The sequence below is a fragment of the Bufo bufo genome, chromosome 3, assembly GCF_905171765.1.
Source record: "Bufo bufo chromosome 3, aBufBuf1.1, whole genome shotgun sequence".
Taxonomy (NCBI): domain Eukaryota; kingdom Metazoa; phylum Chordata; class Amphibia; order Anura; family Bufonidae; genus Bufo; species Bufo bufo.
This window is the reverse complement of record NC_053391.1, coordinates 584,108,401-584,133,980: the sequence shown is the minus strand read 5'-3', so window position 1 is coordinate 584,133,980 and position 25,580 is coordinate 584,108,401. Positions and strand designations below refer to the sequence as shown.

Below are 25,580 nucleotides of genomic sequence, written 5' to 3'. Positions count from 1 at the left end.
TATCAACACTGACCTAGAATGCACACTATATATATATGTATATGTGTGTACTGTATGTATGTATATATATATATGTGTGTACTGTATATATGTGTGTACTGTATATATGTATATGTGTGTACTGTGTGTGTATATATGTGTGTACTGTATGTATGTATATGTGTGTACTGTGTATATATATATGTATATGCGTACTGTGTATATGTGTGTACTGTATATATATATATATATGTGTGTGTACTGTATATATGTGTGTACTGTATATATGTATATGTTTGTACTGTGTGTGTATATATATATGTGTGTGTGTACTGTATATATGTGTGTGTGTACTGTGTATATGTATGTTATGTATATGTGTACTGTATATATGTATATGTGTGTACTGTATATATGTGTGTGTACTGTATATATGTGTGTGTACTGTGTATATGTATATGTGTGTACTGTATATATATATATATATATATGTATGTACTGTGTGTGTATATATATATATATTTATATCTGTGTGTGTACTGTATGTATATGTGTGTGCCCTGTGTGTATATATATATATTATACATATGTCCTGTATATATGCAGATACTGTATGTATATGTATGTATTGTGTAGCATAAACAGCCTATGTACTATGTATTGGATATGTATATATATATATATATATATATATATGTGTGTGTGTGTGTACTGTATATATGTTATTTAACACACACAGCAATTTATTTACAGATTTTATATATATATATATATATATGAATATGTGTGTGTGTGTATTGTATATATGTGGATACTGTATATATGTGAATACTGTATATATGTGTGTGTGTTATTTACCACCTACAGTAACTGAATGTATATAGTACATGGAGGCAATGCTTGTGATGACCTAATGTGCGAATATGGTGGTACAGTTGCTTGCATGTACACATGTATAGATACACATATAGTGCGCACACAGTGCCTGTATACATGCTGTTCACTAGCTATTGTATATTTTAAGATGTGGACTGCTGGATGTATGCAATATATGTCATTTGTGGGCAACACGTGTATATAATGTACCTGCTAGATACTGTGAATGCCCAATATGCTGTACATTGGATGTGTTTACATAATGGAGGGCAGGCTGTGTAATCTGCAGGCACAACACACATTGTATAGGTAATGTACTAGGATAATGTGATGGAAACGGTGATCACCTCCTGGGACTTACTGCTTGCTAAACTGATACCTTTAAGGGTACGGCAACAGGTTTCTGGTGCAGTTTTGGAAGCCAAAATCAGGAGTGATTCATAAAAAGAGAGAAAGTATAAAGGGCAGATATGATTCTCTTCTTTTTTGAATTCACCCCAAGGCACATTGTAGAATCTGGATCCATCCCTGTAATTGCTGCTGTTGTTTATTCCTTTCCTGGTGATGTAATTCGTTTTCTAGAAACCCCTGGCTGTTCTATGTGTTCTATTCTGGCTATTGTCCTAAGTGTTAAGGTGACAAACAGCAGTGCCCAGCCTGCCCGGGCACTGCTTGTATGTTGCCATCCTTGGCCCTCTTTGTGCAGATGGCAGGCATATTCCTGTGTGTGAATGGAGCACAGTGAGTGGGAGGTAGCAGGTGCTTGGCATGCTGCGAACATTACTCTACTTCACTGAGTGTGTGTATGTTGTCCTGGAGGGAAAGCCATTGGATATGTACATATTTGCAAAGAAATACAATAAAACCCAGGAATCTGCCTTGGATTGCTCCCCAGAGGATTTCAGCACTGGGCAGTTGTGGTGCTATTGTATTAAATGATGTTTTAATGGCTTCCCCTTTATTCACCCCCTCAATGAGGGAGTGGAGACTTCAGCACCATGGAGAGCAGCACAGCACTGGGTCCTGCAGATCCAAAGCAAAGGGTCCTTTAGATGAAGATATCTGTATTGTCTCCTCCGCCATCTCATTCACCTCTGTCATTTGTGAACATATCTGGCTGTAATAAGGACTGTGCTGTGTTGTGCATTAGTGCTATTCAATGAAACCATGCATTCTTCCCTAGCATGTCTTTAGGGTCTCTGAATGAGGTAATGGGGTTTTGAGCACCAGAGGGACCAGCGCTGGTCTTGTATTTCCACTAGCTGGATTCACAGATAGCTATTATTTTTCCATGTACTGTAGTTTTTGTGCATAGAAAAGCTCCAGGGCATTCTCATACCCTTCTGTATTAGGTCTCATTTAGCTAAATTTGCACACGTGAATGCGCGCTTTCATGCAGGCTTGCTTTGTATCTAAGAATCTCTGATGGTTTTAGTATCTGCAGTCTAGTATCATTGTAGGTTTTAGGAAAATAATACAGTGAATCATTTGTCCAGACTCCAGTCCCTGACTGAAGCAGGGATGATTTCAGCACCATGGAGAGCACACTTGGTCTTGTGTAACCACTGCAGATGTAGTCACACATTTCTATATGGGCTGTACAGGCGAAACTCGAAAAATTCGAATATCGTGCAAAAGTCCATTTATTTCAGTAATGCGAATAAAAAAGGAATTGCATTAATGCAGCTTAAAATTAGAATTTTGTGAAAAGGTTCAGTATTCTAGGCTCAAAGTGTCACACTCTAGTCAGCTAATTAATCCATACCCCCCGAGCAAAGGGGACCTGAGATTGTGACTTTGGGGTTTCATAAGCTGTAAACCATAATCATCCAAATTATAACAAATAAAGGCTTGAAATATCTCGCTTTGCATGTAATGAGTCTCTCTCATCTGTTAGTTTCACCTTTTAAGTTGTATTACTGAAATAAATGGACTTTGCACAATATTCTAATTTTTCGAGTTTCACCTGTATAGTTTGCGCTGAATCCTGTTGTATTAGACACTTAGCCCTTTTTTAAAGAAATTGGCTTATATAAAAAGTGCAACTTCTGTATCTTCTCATTGAGGTAGTGTTGATTTTAGCTTCATGTACAGAGGGTCTGTAGATTCACTGGAGCTGTAGCTTTAGGGTATGGCCACACGGTCAGGTTTACTGGAAGGAGAAAAAATGTATAGGACAGATAAGACTTCTCCTCTTTTTTGAATTCACCCCTGGTCTTGGCTTCTAAAACTGCATGCAGAGATCTGACCGTGTGGTCGTGCCGTTACAGACAGCAAAGCTCTGGAGTCCTTTTTACTAACACGGGGTCTAGGTGTATACATGACACATTTTTGAATGTACATGTGTATCTAAACTGAAGGGTAAACAGGTCCAGGACAAGAATTAAGTGGAATAAGTGGTCTTCAAAGACATCATAGAGGATGAGTGCAAATTATGTATCAAAAAGCCAATCGGTAGTTGAGATTAATTGGCTGATAATGCCAGGATCCATTGAGTAATTTCCCAGGATTTAAGGGATGTGAACAGCACCTTTCACAGACAGTAATATAATTTTGCTGTATTTTGCTGTATTATTTGCTGTATTTTGATGACAGGTGGACAATGTAAAGTCAGATGATGAGCGCATGCATTTTTCCAGGGTTATATATACTGCACTGGTTATATGCACTGGAAAAATGCATGCGCTCATCATCTAATGATTACCCATACAAAATATTTCTATATATATATACACTATATATATATATATATACATACACACCATATATACACCATATATATATATATATATACCATTTATACCGTATATATATACATGTATAAATATACAGAAGTGCTTTGTACTGTACTAAATTCTCATGTTTCGAATACACGCACCTTTAGAAATCAGCTCTTATTCAACTTGATTATGTGTGGCTTTAAAATGGGGTTTCTTAATTAACATTCTTTAAGTTAATCATTTATGGAGGTAGCTGTAATATTTTTATGCATTTCTTTTATCTTTATTTCTCCTGTTTTCTGTTCTGGGTTGTGGTCACATGACCGTGTCCATGCAGCTCTTTCTTATTTCATGTGATGTTATGTTAATGGGTGTGTCAAAGCAGCAAGAGGGGCAGTGATAGGGGAGTGTCTATGTAACTAGCTTGTGGGAGGAGTTAGGGGTGGGCGATATAGGCGATATGCGATATAAATTTGTGCCACGATATGGATTTTGCGCATATCGCCTATATCGCCGGACCGCAATATGATCGCGCTCTCGGCGCGCACCATGGTTTCCTGAGTCGGCACAGTGGAGAAGGAGGGAGTCCCTCCCTCCCCACTGTGCGCGGCTGCCGCTGGCCACTAAGAACAGAGTAGGAGGAGGAGGGGAGGGACTGTGGCCACTGCGCCACCAATAAATGCCTGAATACCAATGTGCCGGCCATATCCCGGCCCCTATGACTGCACGCTGTGATCCGCGCAATTAACCCCTCAGTTGAGGGGTTAATCACGTGGATCACAGCGTCCTGTCATAGGTCGGGTGCTGGGAATGTTCTTCAGTTTCTGAATTGGGCAGTGGGCAGTTCCGATCGATGGGCAGTAGGCAGTTCCGATCGGAGTCCCAGCAGTGTAATGCTGGGGCTCCGATCGGTTACCATGGCAGCCAGGAGTCACGCTACTGAAGTCCTGGGTGCGATGGTATGTTAGTGAGCAGCATTATACTCACGTGCGCCGTGGCCGCCGGTCGCTCCTTCTTCTGTCTGTGCGACGCATTGCTAATGCTTATAGCATTAGCAATGAGCCGCACAGACCTATGAGAAGAAGGAGCGACCGGTGGCCACGGCGCACGTGAGTATAATGCTGCTCACTAACATACCATCGCAGCCAGGACTTCAGTAGCGTCCTGGCTGCCATGGTAACCGATCGGAGCCCCAGCATTACACTGCTGGGACTCCGATCTGAACTGCCCACTGCCACCAATCATGGGGGGGGGAAGGGGGACCCTGTGGCCACTGCCACCAATGATTAATACTGGGGAGGGAGGGGGGTGGGTTTGTTACCAGAGGGGGCTGATACGAGAGAGAGGCTGGGGGGCTGATCAGAGGTGGGGGGGCACATGAGAGGCTGGGGGGCGGATCAGGGGCTGGGGCGCACATGAGAGGCTGGAGGGGCTGATCAGAGGCTGGGGGCACATGATAGGCTGGCTGGGGGGCACATGATAGGCTGGGGGGCACATGAGAGGCTGGCTGCTGTTGTGTGCACAAAGCACAGGGCAGCAGGGAGAGTGTAAAGTCCTATTTATCCTAATAGAGCTCTATTAGGGTGAATATGACAAGGGTTCTAGCCCTTAAGGAGGCTAATAGTTATTAAATAAAAAGTAAAAAAAAAAAAAGTTTAAACACCCCCCCCCCCCCCCCCCAATATAGAAAACAATATATCGCGATATATATTGCATATCGCAATATAGATTTTAGGCCATATCTCCCACCCCTAGGAGGAGCTATAAACTAGCTGGACATTGTTAGAGGCGGTGTTGGAGAGAAGTGCATCATGGGTTTGGTTGGATACAGCATACAGGATGGAAACAAACCAGAAGGATTGTTTTACTTGGTGAAAATGGGTCAGGAGAGTTTAAATTGAAAAAAAAACATAGGCAAGATGTACATGAGGTAAGCAACTACATGAGTATGTCTGTTGAAAAAAAACTGAAAGCCCCTTTAAAGAGGACCTTTCACCGATTATTACACTATGAACTAACTATACAGACATGTAGAGCGGCGCCCGGGGATCTCACTGCACTTACTATTATCCCTGGGTGGCGCTCTGTTCTGCCGCTATGCCCTCCGGTATCTCCGCTCACTAAGTTATAGTAGGCGGAGATTCCAGTCACTAAGTTATGGTAGGCGGAGTCTGCCCTTGTTCTGCTCTAGCGCTGGCCAATGGCAGCGCAGAGCTCACAGCCTGGGAGGTTATTTTCTCCCAGGCTGTGAGCTCTGCAATGCGATTGGCCAGCGCTACAGAAGAACAAGGGCAGACTCCGCCTACCATAACTTAGTGAACGGAGATACCGGAGGACATAGCAGGAGAACAGAGCGGCGCCCGGGGATAATAGTAAGTGCAGTGAGATCCCTGGGCGCCTAACTGTATAGTTAGTTCATAGTGTAATAATCGGTGAAAGGTCCTCTTTAAGTGAATAATGATCTATATTTGTCACGAATACAGGGGAGAGGAGGGACACAGAACTAGGCCTCAGGGCTAGGGAGAGGAAAAAGGTCACCTCCTATGAAGCCCCTAAAACTGGCCCTGACTCCTGTCAGTATGTATAGACCCTGAAGGTGGGAAAATACATACGCCGGAACCTAGACCCTAGGAGCCCTGAAATGCCCTAGATAGTGGGAGGGGATGAGACTACTGGTTCCTTCCCAGGTGAACGAACCAGCGTCTCCCTGAGGCCTAGTAACAACAAGCACAAGGGAACAACCAAATACAAGAGCAGTACAACTTATCTAATAGAAAATGGATGAGCAGGAACACAGGTAAGGTCCATACACCAACTCTTCGAAATCCAAGCAGAGAATATCAACTGCATGGTATGAAGTGTGACTAAGCACTAATGACCACGGGCTGCACCTGACAAGAGGTGTGGTCATTACCAAAAACATCACTGAGAATCAAGAGACTGTCAGTTAACCTCATGTGCAGTAAGTCTCTCCGATCTTCTAACCTCTGTCACAGAAGGTACCATGACAATATTAGTTTAAAGGGGTATTCCCATCTTAATGATCACTGTTAAATCTGTTAATGATTTAACAGTGATCATTTTTCTAAATATATTTAATTAACTAATTCCCACCCCTTAGAAGAAAATAAACATATACTTACCTGACTGTTGTCTTCCGTCTCCCCTGGTTACGGCCACCGCTCTTCTAAGGAATCGCGGTGGCCGCGCTTGCGCAGACAACTTATTCTCTTCTCCCGGCCGGCCGCGCACAGTCCCGAAAGCGCACGCCGAGGCCGCGCATGTGCTATGGTGATTTCTTCCTGGCCAGTATAGTATACTTGCCAGGAAGAAGTCACCAGGGCGCATGCGCGGCCTCGGCGTGCACGTTCAGTCTAGCGCGCGGCCCGGCCGGGAGAAGACTTCAATCAAGATGGAGCCTGCCCCCTGCCGAGTGCCGAAATCAGGAAGTGGACAGCTCGCCGGGAGCAGGTAAGTATGAAATAGCGTGTTGAGAATACCCCTTTAACTGTATTTAGATGCTGCTTCATTATTATTGAATTAGAGTGCTTTCACACATAGAATCTTGCACTTTTACGGGTTGTGATGCATTTTTGTGGTAAAAATGGCAGCTCCAGATGTTAGCTGAAGAGCTATGGGAAGTATGAAATGTATGGGGAATTTTTATTAATTAACTGGCATTTATTTCTCTCTGACTTCTTTTGAAAAATGCAGCATGAGGTTTTTTGAGTTGCTTTGACATCATCTTCTTCATAGGGAAAAAACACCATGAAGAAAACCCTAGTGGGAAGACACAGTGTTTGCAAAAACAAACAAACACAAAAACTATAGGTGGCAAAAAAAGTTGTGCTTATTCTGGTGTTTTTACAGGTAAAAAAAATACTAGAACCAACTTCATGAGTGTAAGTACCCTTAAAGGAGGTTTTCAATGAAAGAAAAATGTAGCTACTTTCAGAAATAGTGCCACACCTGTCCATGGGTTGTGACTATTGAAGTTCACCTCCTCTGAAGTGAATAGGGATGGACTGCTATACCACACATAACCTGCAGTCAGATGTGCTGTTTTTCAAAGAAAGCAGCCATATATTTTTTAAATACTGGAAAAAACCTTAAGGCCAGTTTCAGACGATCATCATAATAATTCAACACGACTCACTGTCAGGAAGGAAGTCACAGCATCATAAATCATTATGATGCTTTGAGTTCTCTTAGAATACTTCTAACACACACAGCATATTTCTCGGACTGAATACACTTATCTGAAACTGTCCTCAGTGAGAATTACAGCACCATGGGCACTAGCAAACATTTTTACTTCACTGGACTATGTAGTTCATCTAGAACAAAGCTGCCATTCAACTATACACAAGTTTATCATATCTACATTACGGTGCAGCTGAATACAACCAGTAGGAGTGAATGGGAGCAGCATTACAGTTTCCAGCTCTGTCCACTACACAGTGGACGTATCTGTGTAGTTCCAGCACCGACTTCTGGTGACCGAGCTTCTATGAAACGGCTGATCGGTAGAGATGAGGTATCAAACCCAATCAGATATTGGTGACCTAACCTGAGAATAGTCCATCAATATAAACATCCTAGAATAACCCTTTAAATTCCGAGAACGTCCAGCAATATTTACCACTCTCTGTTAGGACCTTTCCCTCTCAAAAAATACATGTATAAGCTGCATTTATTACATCTATGTAAGAGCAGCAGGTCCATACTACTAGTAGCCAACATGGCGTAAAAAAGATGTGCCATTTGGCTACTAGCAGCACTAAAAGAATATAGTGAACACATAGTTATGAGTCCATTGTGTCCATGAGCAGATTGCCCCTCCTGCCTTCCCTGATTACTCGGGGCGCTGCTTGACAGGGTACGGTGTATAGGTGCATGGACAACACGAGACAGAGGGGGCAGAAACTAAAGTTTTTACAAAACGTGTAGCAGTCATGTCATCAAGATCATGGAATGTATGAAGAACAGAGCATGGAACAGCAATGTACTAAATTCTCCCTAGGCCTTATGCACACGAACGTATTTTGTTTCCGTGTCCGTTCCATTTTTTTTTGCGGATAGGATGCAGACCCATTCATTTCAATGGGTCACCAAATAATGCGGACAGCACACCGTGTGCTATCCGCATCAGTATATCCGTTCCGTAGCCCCACAAAAAAAATAGAATATGTCCTATTCTTGTCCATTTTAGGCATTGTTACAATGGATCCGCAAAAATAACGGATGGCATATGGATGTCATCCATTTTTTTTTGCGGATCCGCAATTTGCGGACCGCAAAACACATACGGTCGTGTGCATGTAGCCTTATAGTGATGTGTTATGGAATTATCTTTCCTTACAAGCTTTTCAGAGACCCCAATCAGCAGCACACAGAGTACCTCCCGCTCTGTACCATAGAACTGTAGGACCTCCATGCCCTGTACATGGTCTGCACACACTGCTTTGCCATGTGCATGGATCCTAAGTGTACAAAGTCTCGTACATGATCATTTTGAATCATTCCTATGGGCAGCAGATTTCAGGACCGTGTCCTCACTGACCTCATCATTGCAGTATATTGTTCTTATGCAGTTTTAACCTAAGCGTAATTGCAGTAAGAATGCATTATGTTCTGAGAATTACAGGCATTAGTTTTATGAGGTAAATAATACTCTAGTGCATTTCTCTGCAGGCGGAGGCTTATGCCAGTGTGTGGGGTATTAGCATTTATTGTGAGTCCCTGAAAATTACATTATACACTTATATTACTGATAAGAACTTAGACTTTTAAGATGGGAATAGTATTGTGCAATTTCTATTTCATTATATCGTATTATTGCAGTGCTCATATTATTACTAAAGAGGTATATATGCAGTATATATACAGTACAGACCAAAAGTTTGGACACACCTTCTCATTCAAAGAGTTTTCTTTATTTTCATGACTATGAAAATTGTAGATTCACACTAAAGGCATCAAAACTATGAATTAACACATGTGGAATTATATACATAACAAACAAGTGTGAAACAACTGAAAATATGTCATATTCTAGGTTCTTCAAAGTAGCCACCTTTTGCTTTGATTACTGCTTTGCACACTCTTGGCATTCTTTTGATGAGCTTCAAGAGGTAGTCCCCTGAAATGGTTTTCACTTCATAGGTGTGCCCTGTCAGGTTTAATAAGGATTTCTTGCCTTATAAATGGGGTTGGGACCATCAGTTGCGTTGAGGAGAAGTCAGGTGGATACACAGCTGATAGTCCTACTGAATAGACTGTTAGAATTTGTATTATAGCAAGAAAAAAACAGCTAAGTAAAGAAAAACGAGTGGCCATCATTACTTTAAGAAATGAAGGTCAGTCAGCCGAAGAATTGGGAAAACTTTGAAAGTAAGGGCTATTTGACCATGAAGGAGAGTGATGGGGTGCTGCGCCAGATGATCTGGCCTCCACAGTCACCGGACCTGAACTTAATCGAGATGGTTTGGGGTGAGCTGGACCGCAGAGTTAAGGCAAAAGGGCCAACAAGTGCTAAGCATCTCTGGGAACTCCTTCAAGACTGTTGGAAGACCATTTCAGGTGACTACCTCTTGAAGCTCATCAAGAGAATGCCAAGAGTGTGCAAAGCAGTAATCAAAGCAAAAGGTGGCTACTTTGAAGAACCTAGAATATGACATATTTTCAGTTGTTTCACACTTGTTTGTTATGTATATAATTCCACATGTGTTAATTCATAGTTTTGATGCCTTCATAGTCATGAAAATAAAGAAAACTCTTTGAATTAGAAGGTGTGTCCAAACTTTTGGACTGTACTGTATGTATTCTGACATCAGTGGTGACCCCACAGAAGCATACCTTATTATTTCCGTGATTACCAATCACTCATGCACATTATAGTGTATGGGTCCAAAAAAAACACTGAAATAACATGAATGACAATTTTAAGCCTAGTAGTAAGTGAAACATGGATGACACATGGACTGAAAATCATGAAACCTTGGACCAAATAAGGATTGATCATGGACAGTGTCACAGATCAAAGACGGACCATGCCATCATGGACAAATGGCAAGCAAAAACGTGTGAGGGCTTAAAATGAAGTCACATATAAGAATTCTAAAACTATATTCTACCCGGGGGTGCACCACCAATGAGGCCAGGTGAGGCGATCGCCTCAGGAAGCACCAAGTAGGGGCAAGAGGGGGAGAGCGGAAGTACCATTTGCTGAATGGAAGGGACTAGGTTAAGAAATTGGCATTAGGGAGGGGGGACAGTTTTCGCCTCGGCAGCAGAAAGGCTAGGTGCACCCCTGATTCTACTTTACATGTATCCATTTCTAAACCTCAAAAGAAGGCTCCAGGAGAGACATAGGCTACTTTTAAGTGGCAGTGGCCTCTTATAAAACTGAGCAGGTTTCACATATGCTATGTCTGTCCCTGACGAAGACAAACCAGAGAAGAACTTGTCTTCATAATAACTGGACATTTATGATAATATATCTGAAGGTACTTGTTGGATCAATTTGTGGTCAAATTAATATTGGTTGTCCAAGTGCCCCAAGTGATATCTGTATGATTGCTCACTGGTCATTACTGGTGCCTTGCATAGCTGGGGTCTTGGGTTTGAATCTGACCAAAGGCAACTTCTGCATGGACTTTGTATGTTCTCCCCATGCTTGCATGGGTTTCCTCCTAGTACTGCAGCTTCCTCCCATACAGTACTCTAAAAATATACTGATAGGTTAATGTTCAACTTAGATTGGAAGTCCCAATGGGGAAAGGCACTGACATGAGTGATGTCATTCTCTGTACGGCTCTATGGAATATGTTGGTGCTGTATAAATGCACAAAATAATGATAGCAACACCCAAATTACACTTTATCCGGTATAAATAATCAGTGTTGATTAACAAAATGTATGTCTCTGCTTTCTTTACAGGATTAACGCCAAGAATTCAAGTTCCCTTATCTAAGCTCCATATTTTTTCCTATGAACTACTATGGCATGTCTACATGATACCCGCACTCCCTCACCCTCCTTTGCCAGCCTTTTGTCAGATGGACCGATAAGACGCCTGGACACTGATACACCACCTGGCTGCACCCCAGAACAAGAACTGACCCCCACACAATGTGTATTGCGTGATATGGTGCGAACAGAAGTCACACTTCCAAATGATGATTCTTCATCTCCCCTTACGCACAGTGTACCCCAAGATCCACAAGAACCTGAGGACAGAGGTGGTGGGGGTGCAGCAGGCGGTCCCGGAGATGATAGACCATGTCGCGCACTTGGAGACAGCCGCATGCAATGTCAGGCTGGGGTTGGGTTCTTGGGTGGACTTTTTGGCTGTCTGAGGCCGGTTTGGGCTATGATTGGCAAAACGTATTCAACTGAGCACAAGCAACATGAAGGTACGAGACCAGTTACAGTGTCAGTGAATGATGGGAGTTGTAAAAATGTTAGGTACAAGAGGAATCATAGTTGCTCGTCATACCTGTGGACTCCCTCCTCCCCGAGGCTTATCCATTTACTCAGAATTGTAAATGGTTGCATGAAGGTGATGGTGAACCATTTCTACTGTCTTGACCCCATAGAGATGGCTTGTATATGTCTTAGGTTTCCGCATACAGTTTTGGAAGCCAAGATAAGGAGTGGATAATAAAAGAAGAGAATGTATACAGGACTCATACTTGTCCTCTTTTCTTTTAGGCTACATTCACACGTCCGTGGTGTGTTGCGGACATGCAAATTGCGGGTCCGCAACACACCAGCCCGTCACCCCCATAGAAATGCCTATTCTTGTCCGCAAGCTGCGGACAAGAATAGGACATGCTCTATCTTTTTGCTGTCCGCATCCATTCCGTCCCCATAGAGAATGAAAGGGTCCGCACCCGTTCCGCAAAATTGCGGAACGGATGCGGACACATTTTGCGGACGTGTGAATGGAGCCTAATTCACTCCTGGTTTTGGCTTCCAAAACTGAAAGCAGAAACCTGACTGTGTGGCCATACCCTTAAAGTGAAGGTTCTTAAATACATGAAAGTCCATTAAAATATGGAACTAAATAATTTGGTTGACCTAAACATTTACAACAGTGATTAAAGAGGTTGTATGGAATGGGGCTGAGCTGCAATACCATAGTGAAGCCTTGGATAGGCATGGCACTGTGTTTAGAAGGAAGCAACCATGTTTCTCTAAACCTGTACAACCCCACTTAAGGCTTTTGCTAACTATTCAGCTAAATTATTATATTGGGCTGGTAGAGATATTAACTTATTTCTGAGAAAGAGGTAAATTTTTTGTATATACATTTACAAATGTGTCTGCTTGTCTAGAAGATTCCTGGGAAGTCCCCTTTGAGGAGATTCAGGATCTGCAGTGGGTGGGCAGTGGTGCCCAAGGTGCTGTCTTCCTGGGAAAATTTCATGGTGAAGAAGTTGCTGTGAAGAAAGTTAGAGAAATAAAAGAGACAGACATCAAACACCTCCGGAAACTGAAGCATCCCAATATCATCACCTTTAAGTAAGTAACATATTAACGCTTTCCCACTGTATGCATTATGGGTCTTGTTGACCAAGAATTTTTTTCCTTTTTTGATGAACTATTACTTTTTAATTTTTCAGTCGATGTAGCTCTATAAAGGCTTGTTTTTCGCAGGATAAGTTGTAGATTTTAATGTCACCATTTTAGGGTACACATAGCTCATTGATTAACTTTTATAAACTATTTCTGGGGAGGAATGGATACAGCAATACCGCCATTGATGTTTTATGTTATAAATTCTGTGACATTAACTTAGTCGCATAAATAACATGATAACTTTATTCTCTGGGTCTGTACAATTACAGCAATACCAAATATATACAGGGAGTCATTTATCAAACTGGTTTAAAGTAGAACTGGCTTAGTTGCCCATTGCAACCAATCAGATTCCACCTTTCATTTTGGAAAACTCCTTTGGAAAATGAAAGGAGAAATATGATTGGTTGCTATCGGCAGCTAAGCCAGTCCCCCCCATAGTTGTTTTTTTTAAACTTTACTACTTTTATACAATAAAACTCCTTTTCTTAAAAAAGAAAAAGAAAAAAAATAAGAAAATGGTTTTGCATCATCGCATCCAAAGACCGCTATAACTTTTTTTTTTTTCTTCAGAGCTGTGTAAGGGCTTGATTTTGTCTTTTTGGTGGCGGATAACAAAAAAATTTTTTTTTTTACAACTTTCTATATATAAAATATATGTAAAAAATATAATGATAATTGTATAGTGCAGGTTGTTTTGAATGCAGTGATACCAAATATGTGGACTGTATTTAATTTTTTTATGTTTTTATCCATTGAAAAGTATTTCTTTCATGAAAAAAGTTTGTTTTTTGACTTTGAGATTTCTAAATTACACTTTATTTCTTGACTTTACAATTATTAGTCCCACAAGGGGACTTTGACTTTGATCACTCACATAGTATGTTGAACTACTTAGGCAGTGTTCACATCACATTTTTGTTCCACGTTTAGCATTTACACATAGCATCTACTTTAAACAGATGCCTCCGACAACTGCTTTACAGTGGCATCTGTCACCATAGAGTTCCATTGTAAAAAAAAAAAAAAACGCAAAAAAACAAAAGATACTCATTAACATATACGTTTCTTTGCTGGAATCTGTGCAGAAAGGAAAAGCATGCTGTACTACACTTTTGCATCATTTTTTCCTCTAAAAATGTGATGTGGACAGCCCCTTATGTAGTACAGTGTAGTATGCTGTCAGTATAAACTGATAGGCAACCTATTAGGTTGCACCTCTAGCACGGACTAATAGATATACACAGAGGGCAGATCTGAGGGCTTTCACTGGACCCCCTGGCTGTTCTGTGAAGACATTGGAAACTCAAAATTGTGGTGCTGATGTGTGACAGAGGGACCCCTCCTTCTGAAACCACTTGGATGCCACGGTCGCTACTGACCATGGCATCTAAGGGGTTAAATGGCTGGAACTGGCACTTGTGACCACCATAAAAAAGTCTAATTGGCATTCATTAAAGGGTTACATTTCCAGGTATACATTGCATGGCTATACTGAGGGTATGTCCATAAGAAATGCAAATTGAGCTGGAAAATATATGTTCCCGCTATAGAACTCACCTTATCTGAGCTTGATGCACCCCAGTGTGTATGACATGAAGGAAGAACGATACTAGAGCAAGTCCCTGGATACATAGTCATATGAGGTTTAAGGTCCTTTATGTGCTTTTTCCTTTAGGGAAAAATTTCATTTTTAGGGATATTTGGATATTTTAACGCCCAGCCAGAATAGCATTACAAATTAGATCAGGCTGATCCCCTTTCTGTCATACTAGTGCAGCTGTGCCTGGCCTAGGCGGCAATAGCTGGACAGGAAGGGGGGCAGGCGGCTATATTTTGTCCATACAGGCAGCAGCGCTCTGCAGAGTCTACAGGACATTGCTGGCTGTGTCTATGGACTTAAGACCATAGAAAAAGCTTGAGTGGCACTACGTGAATGTCATAACAGTCTTCTACTGGTAGCGTTACAAATGCAAACCAAAGCATATATAATAAAACATCCGGTGGTGCTCTGCATTGACAGGCAGTATCTTCAAAAATCCAGTGCACAAGAAAAAGGAAATTGCGGCACTCACCTTCGGATGTAAAAAACTTTCTTTATTCTTCCATTAATAAAAGCTGGGTCAGCGGGACAGACAACGTAGAATGCAAATGCAAAAAATTGGCAACAGCCGTTTCGCGCTTGTATGCGCTTCCTCTGGCCAGAGGAAGAGCATACAAGTGCGAAACGGCTGTTGCCAATTTTTTACATTTGCATTCTACGTTGTCTGTCCCGCTGACCCAGCTTTTATTAATGGAAGAATAAAGAAAGTTTTTTACATCCGAAGGTGAGTGCCGCAATTTTCTTTTTCTTGTGCACTGGATTCTGTGTCTATGGACTTGTCTACCCAACAAGGCATGAATGAAGCAAATATACTACAAGTATATACTTCAAGACTGCAAATCTTAATATCAGAAATGGTAAATACCAGAGCAGAGATGAGCATTTACCAAGTAATGATTTCACGACCCATTTAATGAGGCAACATATAGAATACCGTAATTAGTGGGAGGTAACAAAAATGACGATCAATGGTTCTTAATTAGGATTACCGAATAATAGACATAAAGTACAAATATAGTAATTATACGCTCTATGTTCATACTCATTATCAAATTACATTCAACTCCAGAAATAGCATGACGGCTTCTGTTATACATTTACTATGACATTTGTGTGTATCACTATATATAATTTGTCTTCATATACATATTTCTCATGTGCCCTCTCTTATAGGGGTATCTGTACCCAGGCTCCTTGTTATTGTATCCTAATGGAATTCTGTGCCCAAGGTCAGTTGTATGAAGTTCTGCGTGCCGGAAGAAAAGTCACTCCTTCTTTATTAGTGGACTGGTCCATGGGTATCGCTGGAGGAATGAACTACCTGCATCTCCACAAAATTATCCACCGAGATCTTAAGTCACCAAAGTAAGTGTCTTCTGTAATGCATGTAATTAACGCACCTGGACTTGGCATGGTGAAAATAATACGATTATCTTCTTGATAGCCTATGGCAGAGATTTCAAAGGTAGTGTAGGACAGTGAGATGCCTATGGTAGGCATTCAGATTCAGACTTGCAATGAAGGTCAATATTTTTAACACATTGGTGGGCCCAGGGCAAAGGTTTTATGAGTGTCTGATCGGTATATGTCAGTATGCGCAGATTTTTTTTTATAGAATAGCATAGTAGGCTATGCTATTCATCCCATGCATTAATGGTGAAAAATATCCAATGCCTGAAATACTGCTATGTATGGTCATTAAACGGCTCCATCCAGGAAAAAATGAAAAGTGTTGAGTCTCGGAATGTGGTGACACCTCTTGAAAAAGGTTTTTTGATTTTTTAAAAGTAGTACCACATAAAAACTATAGAAATTTGGTATTGCCATAACTATACTGATCTGCAGAGCAGAGTTAAAGGGGTTTTCTCATCGCTAGGATATGCCCCCCCATTGTCTGATAGGTGCAGGTCCCACCGCCAGAACGGAGCCATGAAAGTGGTGGAGGGCACACAGCGCATGCGCACCTGCCTTCCATTCATTTTCCATGGGGCCGCCAAAAATAGCCGAGCGATGGCTTGGCTATTTCCATCGGGCCCATAGAAGTGAATGGAAGCAGTGGCTAGTCATGCGTGGTGCGCTCCCATTCACTTCTATGGGAAGAGCGCTTGGTGGTGGCCGGACTGGAGTCCTCCAGCCATCACTTTGCGGGGCTCCATTCCCAATATAGGTGCGGGTCCTAGCGGTGGGATCTGCACCTATAAGACAATGGGGACATATCCTAGCAATATGCCTCCATTGTCTGAGATGAGACAACTCCTTTAAAGGGCTTGTCCAAGATAATTAAAAACATCAGACAAGTTCTCCAATAATCTGAAATTAAAAAAATTATGCTATACTCACCTCTGTCTCCAGCGCCGTTCTCTACGGCACTGACACAATATAGATCAAAAGATGCTCCAGCATTGTTATCACAAGGGGGTGCAGGAGAGGTGACAGTTCCACTTTAAGATGATTTTACAAAGGGGCATTGCCAGGTTAAAAAATTTTGGGCCTGGGCCCCTGATGTTTTGTCCCAGGCCCCGAATGTCCTGCCTGCCAGATACAACAGGACCGCAATACAATTGAATCTAGAGCTGAAGGACCTGTGATGACATCACAGTCCATGTGATCAATTCTTAATGCAGTAGCTGAAAAGGACCTGCGATTATGTCACCATCATGTGACCAGTGGGGCTCAGCAGTGAAGAGAAGTCCTGGGAAGAAGCTGTGGTGAGGTCTGTACATGAGGAGAGGTAAGTGAAGGGGTAGATTACTCAGTGTGAGAGGCAGAGCAATGTTGGGAGTTGTAGTTATTTTACTGGGACTGTATGTTAGGGCTGAAGGGAGGAAAGTTATTTACATAGGACAGTGTGTGAAGTCATGTTATTTATATGAGACTGAAAATTGAGGGGGATGATGTTATTTACATGGGAATGCATGCTGGAGGTGGCTGTGGGAGGGAGTGATATTATTTATATGGGACTGAATGCTGAGGGGTAATGCTATTTAAATGGGACTGCATGTTGGAGGTGGCTGGGAAGGGGGTGATTTTATTTACATGGGACTGTATGTTGAAGGTGTCTGGGGGTGATGTTATTTACATGGGACTGAATATTGAGGGGGTGATGTTATTTACATGGGACTGTATGTTGAAGCCAGCTGGGGAGGGGGTGATGGTATTTACATGGGACTGTATATTGTAGGGGTCAGGAGAGATGGTGTGATGGTATTTACATAGGACTGCATTTTGGAGGGGGCTATAGATAGAGAGGGATGTTGTTTACATGGGACTCTATGGGAGCATTATAAATACTGGGGGCACTTCAGGGCGAGCATTATAACAGTAGGGGGCGATATAAGTACTGGGGGCCCTGTGTGGGCATTATAACAGTAGGGGGCGATATACATAATGGGGCACTTCAGGGTGAGCATTATAACAGTAGGGGCCATTATAAATCCAGGGGACATTAGGTGTTCTTATTACTACTGGGGGCTTTATAGGAGGGACTTATAGATCCACATTATTTCTACTAAGAGCACTATGGGGGGCCTTATTACTACTAAGGGGTCTGTAGAGAGCTTTATTACCACTGGGGGAACAATAGGGGGCCTTATTTCTACTGGGGGCTCTGTAAGGGCATTATTAATACTGGAAGGCTGTTCTACTAATGGGGACATTCTTGGGGAGCACTAACACTGTTGGAGGCACTGTAGGGGGCCGTATTACTAATGAGGGCATTCTAGAAGTGAATTACTATTGGTGGGACTATTGGAGGAGGGGACTATTGGAGGAGCACTATTACTATGGGGGGCACTCATTTTCCTTCAGGATAGTATTTGGGGGTATTGGGGGAGGGGGTACAGCGAGCAGCAGGATAACACTGTGGGGACTCCAGGTTGGGAGATGATGATAGAAATGTGAGGAAGCTAACATGTCTGTGCGTCACTCTCTGCAGAGACGAAGCAAGGCTGAGAGAAGTTGTACAGACCAAATGGAGAAGATGACAGGGAAGATCTACATCAGAGGAGACGTCACCTGGAGGCACTGGATGTCAGTGGTACGTGCTGCTGTTTAGCAAGTACAGCAAAATGTCTCCAGTGCTAGTGTTTTCCGGGGGGAGGGGAGGAGGGGGGGGGGGGGTTTGGTTGGGGGAGTGCGTTTGGTCGACTCAGAGAATTGGGCCATATGCATTGGGGCTTGGGCCCAAGATCTTTTGAGACCCTAGCAACGCCCCTGAGTATTGCAGTTACAAGTTATACGCTATCCTCAAGATAGGTAAAAGTGTCTGTTTGGCGTGGGTCTTACCTCTGTGACCTCCACAATTCCTGAGAATAGGGTTCCTTTGTCCTAGTTTGAATGAGACAGCAGTAGAGCATGTGCACTGCCGCTCCATTTATACTATTGGACTGCTGGAGATAGCCGAACATTGTGCTCAGTGATCTCCAGCAGGTCCATAGCAGTGAATGGAGAAGCAGCGCTCATGCTTGACCGCCGATGCATTCTTGACATTCTTGTAATCAAAAGCCATAGCTTTTTTTTTTTTAAACACAGTACCAATATAGTTCAAGTACCATGTCTGCAATTGCGGCTCAGCCCATTGAATAGTGGGCAGTAGTCTCAGGAAGAAAGCATTTATGTTTTTCTAATTTCACGCAGCTTTAAAGTAATATCATGAACCTAGTTGCTATATGAAAGAACATTTTAGTCAGTGAGTGAGGACAATAAATGGACATACAGTATATTTGTTTGTATACGCTTAGTATCTAGTTTACATTGTATACATTTAGCAATAAGTCAGTTTTATACAGTGAAACCTCTTAGAGATGACCTTTTAGAGATCTTAGAGGTGTCTTCTTAATGAAGAAGGCCAGTAAGATAATATATGGTGGAACAGAAAACCTATCACAGGGTATCTGGTCTGGATATGGTGATGGTCTCCTCAAAAAGGTGGACTTTTGGAGAGGTGTCACTATATGTGTCTGTATTGAAAACGGATATATTGTACTACCAGTAATAGTAATACCGGAGTTTGTTAATATTAGCTTCTACAGTTCTCATGTTCAATCTCCTATTGTACACAGCATGTTGATCACATATGATGACCTGGTAAAAATCTCAGACTTTGGTACATCTAAAGAGTTGAGTGACAAGAGCACTAAAATGTCCTTTGCGGGAACCGTAGCCTGGATGGCGCCGGAGGTCATACGAAATGAACCTGTCTCTGAAAAGGTAGACATCTGGTAAGTGAACCATGCATCATAGTGTGATATTGTTATTGTGTCCTTGCTACTGACATCAGAATGCCCTATATATTCTCAATGTTGTGTCCGAAAACTGATATACTGCCCTAAGTACAGGGGCGTAACTACAAAAGACTGGCCTCCATAGAAAAAAAAATTAACGAATGCCCCCCCGTCCCCCCTCCAGGAACTTCCCCACTTCCTTCTCCCTTCCCCTGCAGCTAGTCAAGACCACCCGTGCTCATCTTACATCCCCCGAACCAACTTACAAGTTATGTCTGCTTAGTAGCCCCACACAGTAGCTCAGAGCCCCATACAATCATGCTCCCCCTCAGTGCTCCCACACAGTAGTAATCCCCTTCAGTGCACCCACACAGTAGTGATCCGCCTTAGTGCCCCCACACAATAGTGTTCCCTTTTGGTGTTCCCGCTTTAGTGCCGCCACACAGTTGTTATGCCTCCTTTGTGCCCCTACACAGTAATGCTTGTGCTAAGAAAATACATGGGGGCATAAGACACGCTGGGGAATGATCCTTTGCACTATTGCTCTTCTACTCAGCCCAGCAGGCATAAGGGGCTGTTACTGCATTGCACTGGCTGGGGAGAGCACAGGCCAGAGAATCAGAATCAGACTCAGGCTGTAATGTATAACAGGCATCCATTATGGCCCAGGCCCCATAGCATCCCCTGCTATGGTGGTATTTCTGCCACTGCCTAATTACATTCAGATGTCTGAAACATACAGTACTTATATGTTATGGCCTGTTGTAAGGGATATCAAACTAGTAGAACAAAGGGACATTGCAATATGACAAACATAACCATAGGCTACCTAGCAAATAACAGTTTCATTGTGTTGTCTACAGGGTCTGGGGTCTACAACATCTGTATTCTGTTGATTGCTCCTCGGTCATGGGGCTACTAGAGCAGATGATATGATTCAATCTGTCGGTTTGTTTGTCTTGTGAACTATAGGGCCAGATGTTTCGGATTACCCGCAATCCTTAGCTCTGCTTAATTCCCTTGCTAAGCAGAGAAAGCTGGTTTATCTTGGGTTTGTGTCCAGCTTGCCAGTCTAGTTTTGACCATTATGTCATGCCTTGTCCTTCTGTGCTCTGGCATAGCATAATACATGGTCTAATCCTTTGTCTAGTCTACAGTAGTTTAATAAGAGGCAAAGCTATAGGGAGTGCAGTAACAGTTGCACCAGGTACTGATAGGAAAGGGGGCCCAAAGACCCCTTGGTCATATAAAAAGACATCAGTTTCTGAATTGAACATGGTAGGCCCTGTAGCAGATTTTGCATTGGGGTTTAGGAGCTTAAATTATACCTCTAAATTTATATACCTGTGATTGAACTTCAAAACCAACACCGGGTCTGACCCTGACCTGTCTTTTGACATATAGATTTTACTGTTTTTTATGTGTAGACCTCTGTCAGGTCTACATGGAAGTTCTCATGCATGATATAACTAATATAAGTAATATATTTTCTTTTCTACACAAACATTTGGCAAGGATTTATTCCTCCTTCTCCATCCACCAGATGTTGGCTGTAATCCGTCACATGCCAGATCACAGTTTTTACAAGGGGGAATCTCGAAAACCAATAAATGTGACATACAGATTGATTCCTTATGATCCAACATCTTTTATCCTTCAGCAGTAGGCATGTAATAGCTTCTATACCTTGACAGAACTCATAAGGTATACCATCTATCTACTCGGCTTGCAGCTGGAGTTAAGCTATCGTTCCCTTTTATGTTGAGGGATCTGGTTTGCTGTAAGGGCACCAAGTTAAGGTTGGGTCACTTTTTAGTGTCTTAGAAAGCTGCGCTGTATCTTTAAACCTGTTGAGATGTCACATCTGGTTGTCACACGTGTAGGGATTACTGTTATATGTAGACAAGATGACATAGTGTGGAACTCAATAAACAATTACTGTATTTTTCAGCAGGGGTGCGATCGTGTAACCCTCTTAGTCTAATGACATCTCATGCAGCGTATCCTGATCGCTGAAAGCCTTGCTTAAACATAAGCCAGCAGTTTCTTCGCAGGCAGCAGTCTTGGAAATTCTCTCCTTGGGGAAAAATAACGTTTCAGACATCTGGCTGGTTGCCCAGGCAAAGGGTCTGGAGAGCCCAAGACTTGGTGTTTCCACTTAATTACATTAGTCATTTTTTCCAATAAGTGTGGTGGAGCAGGAAATGGGGAGAGGGGGACAGAAGTGCACGCAAGAAGGGCTATTTGGTAATACCCTGTGGAATTTTTGAAAAACATTTCTATCATTTTAACCCTGTATTTCAACACGTCATTAACCTTGCTAATTGGGATTCACCAAATGGGTCCATTGTCTAGTACAAGCATAGCCAACGAGTCACCAGGCACCTTGACCCTACGGCTCTCCAGCATATTTGGGATATATCGTACTATATATTTGAGGTAGACATGCAAGATAAGCTTTTGTGTGTTCCAAAAGCAATCCACTAATCTTTTCCCACGCTAGAAGGGATGTAAGTCATATACTGAATGATTTTTGTTCAATTTGAAAATAATAAAATCTGCCTTTACAATCCAACAAAGTATTCAACATCTGGTTTACCTGTATAAAAAGGCCATGTGTAGGCACAGACCCTATTTCTAACATCTCTGATCACCCTCGACCGTACAGTGTCCACTTGTCCACCTTGCAATAAAGTCAAGTCATTTATTAGTAATAAAGCCATCCATATATGATTTCAGCAGATTGGCCAATGATCTTATGTGTAGGGCCCTTTGAATCCCCCCTTTTTTGTTGGGTAAAGGAAAAATCAAGCGTAGTTGGATTTTAATAAGACCAATTCTGTGCTCCCGCTGGCATTGCCAGAGGGGCTGTCTAGTGTCTACCGATTATTCCCCTCTGCCCATGTTAATGGTGAAGCTGAACAAGTATTTGGCCAGCACTTATTTAGTCGTTCTTTGCAGGAACTTGTACTTACGAATTAAGTAGGAAATTTGGCCTTAATGGAATAGGACAAGTTAGGATTATACATGGCAAATGACACTTCTTCTCTCCCGCACTGCAAACCTACAAGTAAAGCATGTTCTGCCGTATGGTTCCTCAACACGACTTCATATACTCTCCCAGAATAAATGATTCTAAGGCTCCATTCACACGTCCGCAAATGGGTCCGCATCCGTTTCCGCAATTTTGCGGAACGGGTGCTGACCCATTCATTCTCTATGGGGACGGAATGGATACGGACAGCACACAGTGTGCTGTCCGCATCCGCATTTGCGGAGCGCGGCCCCGATCTTCGGGTCCCGCAGCTCCGCAAAAGATAGAACATGTCCTATTCTTGTCTGCATACAAGAATAGGCATTTCTATAGGGGTGCCGGGCGGGTGTGTTGTGGATCCGCAATTTGCGGGTCCACAACACACCACGGACGTGTGAATGGAGCCTAAGGCAGAATACTTCTGTAATATGGCCAGGGGTCCACCTAGCCTTTCTGCTGACTGAAGCTAAAACTGAAACTGTGCCCCCCCCCCCCCCCCCCATGCCAATGTCTTAACCTAACCCCTTTGCCACAATGAAATTGCTCATTGCCCATGGCCCTTCTGCTGCCCCTTCTTGCCCCTACCTGGTGCTGCCTAAGGCCATCGCCTCACCTGGCCTCATTGGTGGTGCACCCCTGAATATGGCTCCTGTTGGCTCAATGCTAAACTCTTGTTAACTCAAGATTACCCAATTATTCCACGTTTTCATATTTTAGGTTATATTTTCATTTTTTAAATTAGTTATGGGATAATCCCTTTAAAAGAATAATCCTGTGATTAATGTAAAAAAAATAACAGACATCATATTGTACATGACAATCTCTGTCATAAAAGCTAGAACCAGCCCTGTACCTCACATAGATACAGAGATCTACCCATTCATTGCTCCAGTTGTTCGGTTCACATTAGCGTTTTGGCTTTCCGTTTGTGAGATCCGTTCAGGGCTCTCACAAGCGGTCCAAAACGGATCAGTTTTGCCCTAATGCATTCTGAATGGAAAAGGATCTGCTCAGAATGCATCAGTTTGCCTCCGTTCCGTCTCCATTCCGCTTTGAAGGCGGACACCAAAACGCTGCTTGCAGCGTTTTGGTGTCCGTCTGACGAAACTGAGCCAAACGTTTTCTATGACACAATCTGGCACAACAGAAAACGGATCCGTCCCCCATTGACTTTCAATGGAGTTCAAGACGGATCCGTCATGGCTATAGAAGACATAATTCCATGACGGATGCATGCGGTTGTATTATTGTAACGGAAGCGTTTTTGCAGATCCACGACAGATCCGCAAAGAACGCTAGTGTGAAAGTAGCCTTAGATTTATCTCGAGCTTGCAAAGAATAGGCAGCACTCCAAATGTGGTAAAAGGTAATGACCCGTTTATTCCCAGGCACCGTTTCAGCCCACACACTGGGGCCTTTGTCAAGCCTTGCGGCTCAGGGGGTGGTGGCCTTTCTCAGGGGGCGTGTCCTTTCGGCTGCAGCTCTCTCCCTTTAACTGTCACAGCTTCTAACAAACAATAGGGCTGTTGGCAGTTATGGAACTGAGGATGTGCGACCACCTCAGTGAGAGGGACAAGAAATAAGGAAAACAACAAACAGCAGGTGGCGCTTTACAGATAGGTTTCATTGAATAATTCTGTGGCTTTACTACATTTTTTAAGTGTTCAGATTTGGGTGCTGCTTTTAAAAATCTAGAATGTTTTTTCATAGGACAATCCCTTTAAGTGTATTTTGTACAGAGCCATAATAAGGCTGCTTTGGGGTACATCTACCCATTATTATATATTATTATATATTATAGGCATGCGGAGGTCGGCATGCTCTTTTTGACTCTTTATGCACTTTCCTAGAAGCATTTCTTCTAATGGAGAATATCTCCATACACACAGAGTCCGACGGAGCCTGTCTGGTAACTCACCATACAAAAGGAGCTGTACCGGCTCTGTGCGCTACTCTATAGCCTAAGCTTTGAGCCCTAAGGCTGAAAACTTTATTAGCAAAAAAAATAAAAATTTTAGATATTACTTTTACATAATTAAATAGAACATGTTGGTATTTTCTATTGTGGTTTATGTGTTTTTATGTATTGTATATTTATTGTATTGTATTTGATACCATTTGCCCTCTCTACTGGAAATGCTACTTTATTTCCTCTAACTTTTGATCCCCTCCGTTCTTCTCCCACCTCCCTTACGTGTCTTTGTTCATGTTAATCTGTGTATGGGGTGAGGTTTTGGGGGGAGGGGGTTATTAGCCTTGCACACAAGGGGCATACAGCGTTACTATGGAGATGAGCCACAATATGGGTGTGGGATTAATGTCCATCTGTCATTGTGCATGACCCTTTTTAAAGGGCCAGCATCACATTAGATGGCACGCTGCTGGCACACATGCACACATACTTGCATGCACACAACACTTAGCTCTCATCTGCACTAAATAATCTTACCGAGGACATGTTGCAGATGGGACCTCATCTCCTGCCGGCTCTGTCTAATCAAGACCCAGATGAGTCATTTTATTAGGGGCTGTAAATAAACCTACAGAAAATTAATCACTAA

The 25,580-nt window shown here is 42.5% G+C and overlaps 1 protein-coding gene across 1 annotated transcript in view; it reads left to right on the top strand.

Moving 5' to 3' along the window:
* The first annotated feature begins 11,577 nt into the window (after positions 1-11,577).
* Positions 11,578-25,580, top strand: part of MAP3K12 (mitogen-activated protein kinase kinase kinase 12) — a 37,863-nt gene continuing 23,860 nt past the window's right edge. The window contains exons 1-4 of the mRNA XM_040422252.1: positions 11,578-11,992; positions 12,920-13,103; positions 15,937-16,128; positions 19,824-19,982. Of these exons, the coding sequence (XP_040278186.1) occupies positions 11,578-11,992; positions 12,920-13,103; positions 15,937-16,128; positions 19,824-19,982 (950 nt within the window). The remainder of the gene's footprint in view (positions 11,993-12,919; positions 13,104-15,936; positions 16,129-19,823; positions 19,983-25,580) is intronic.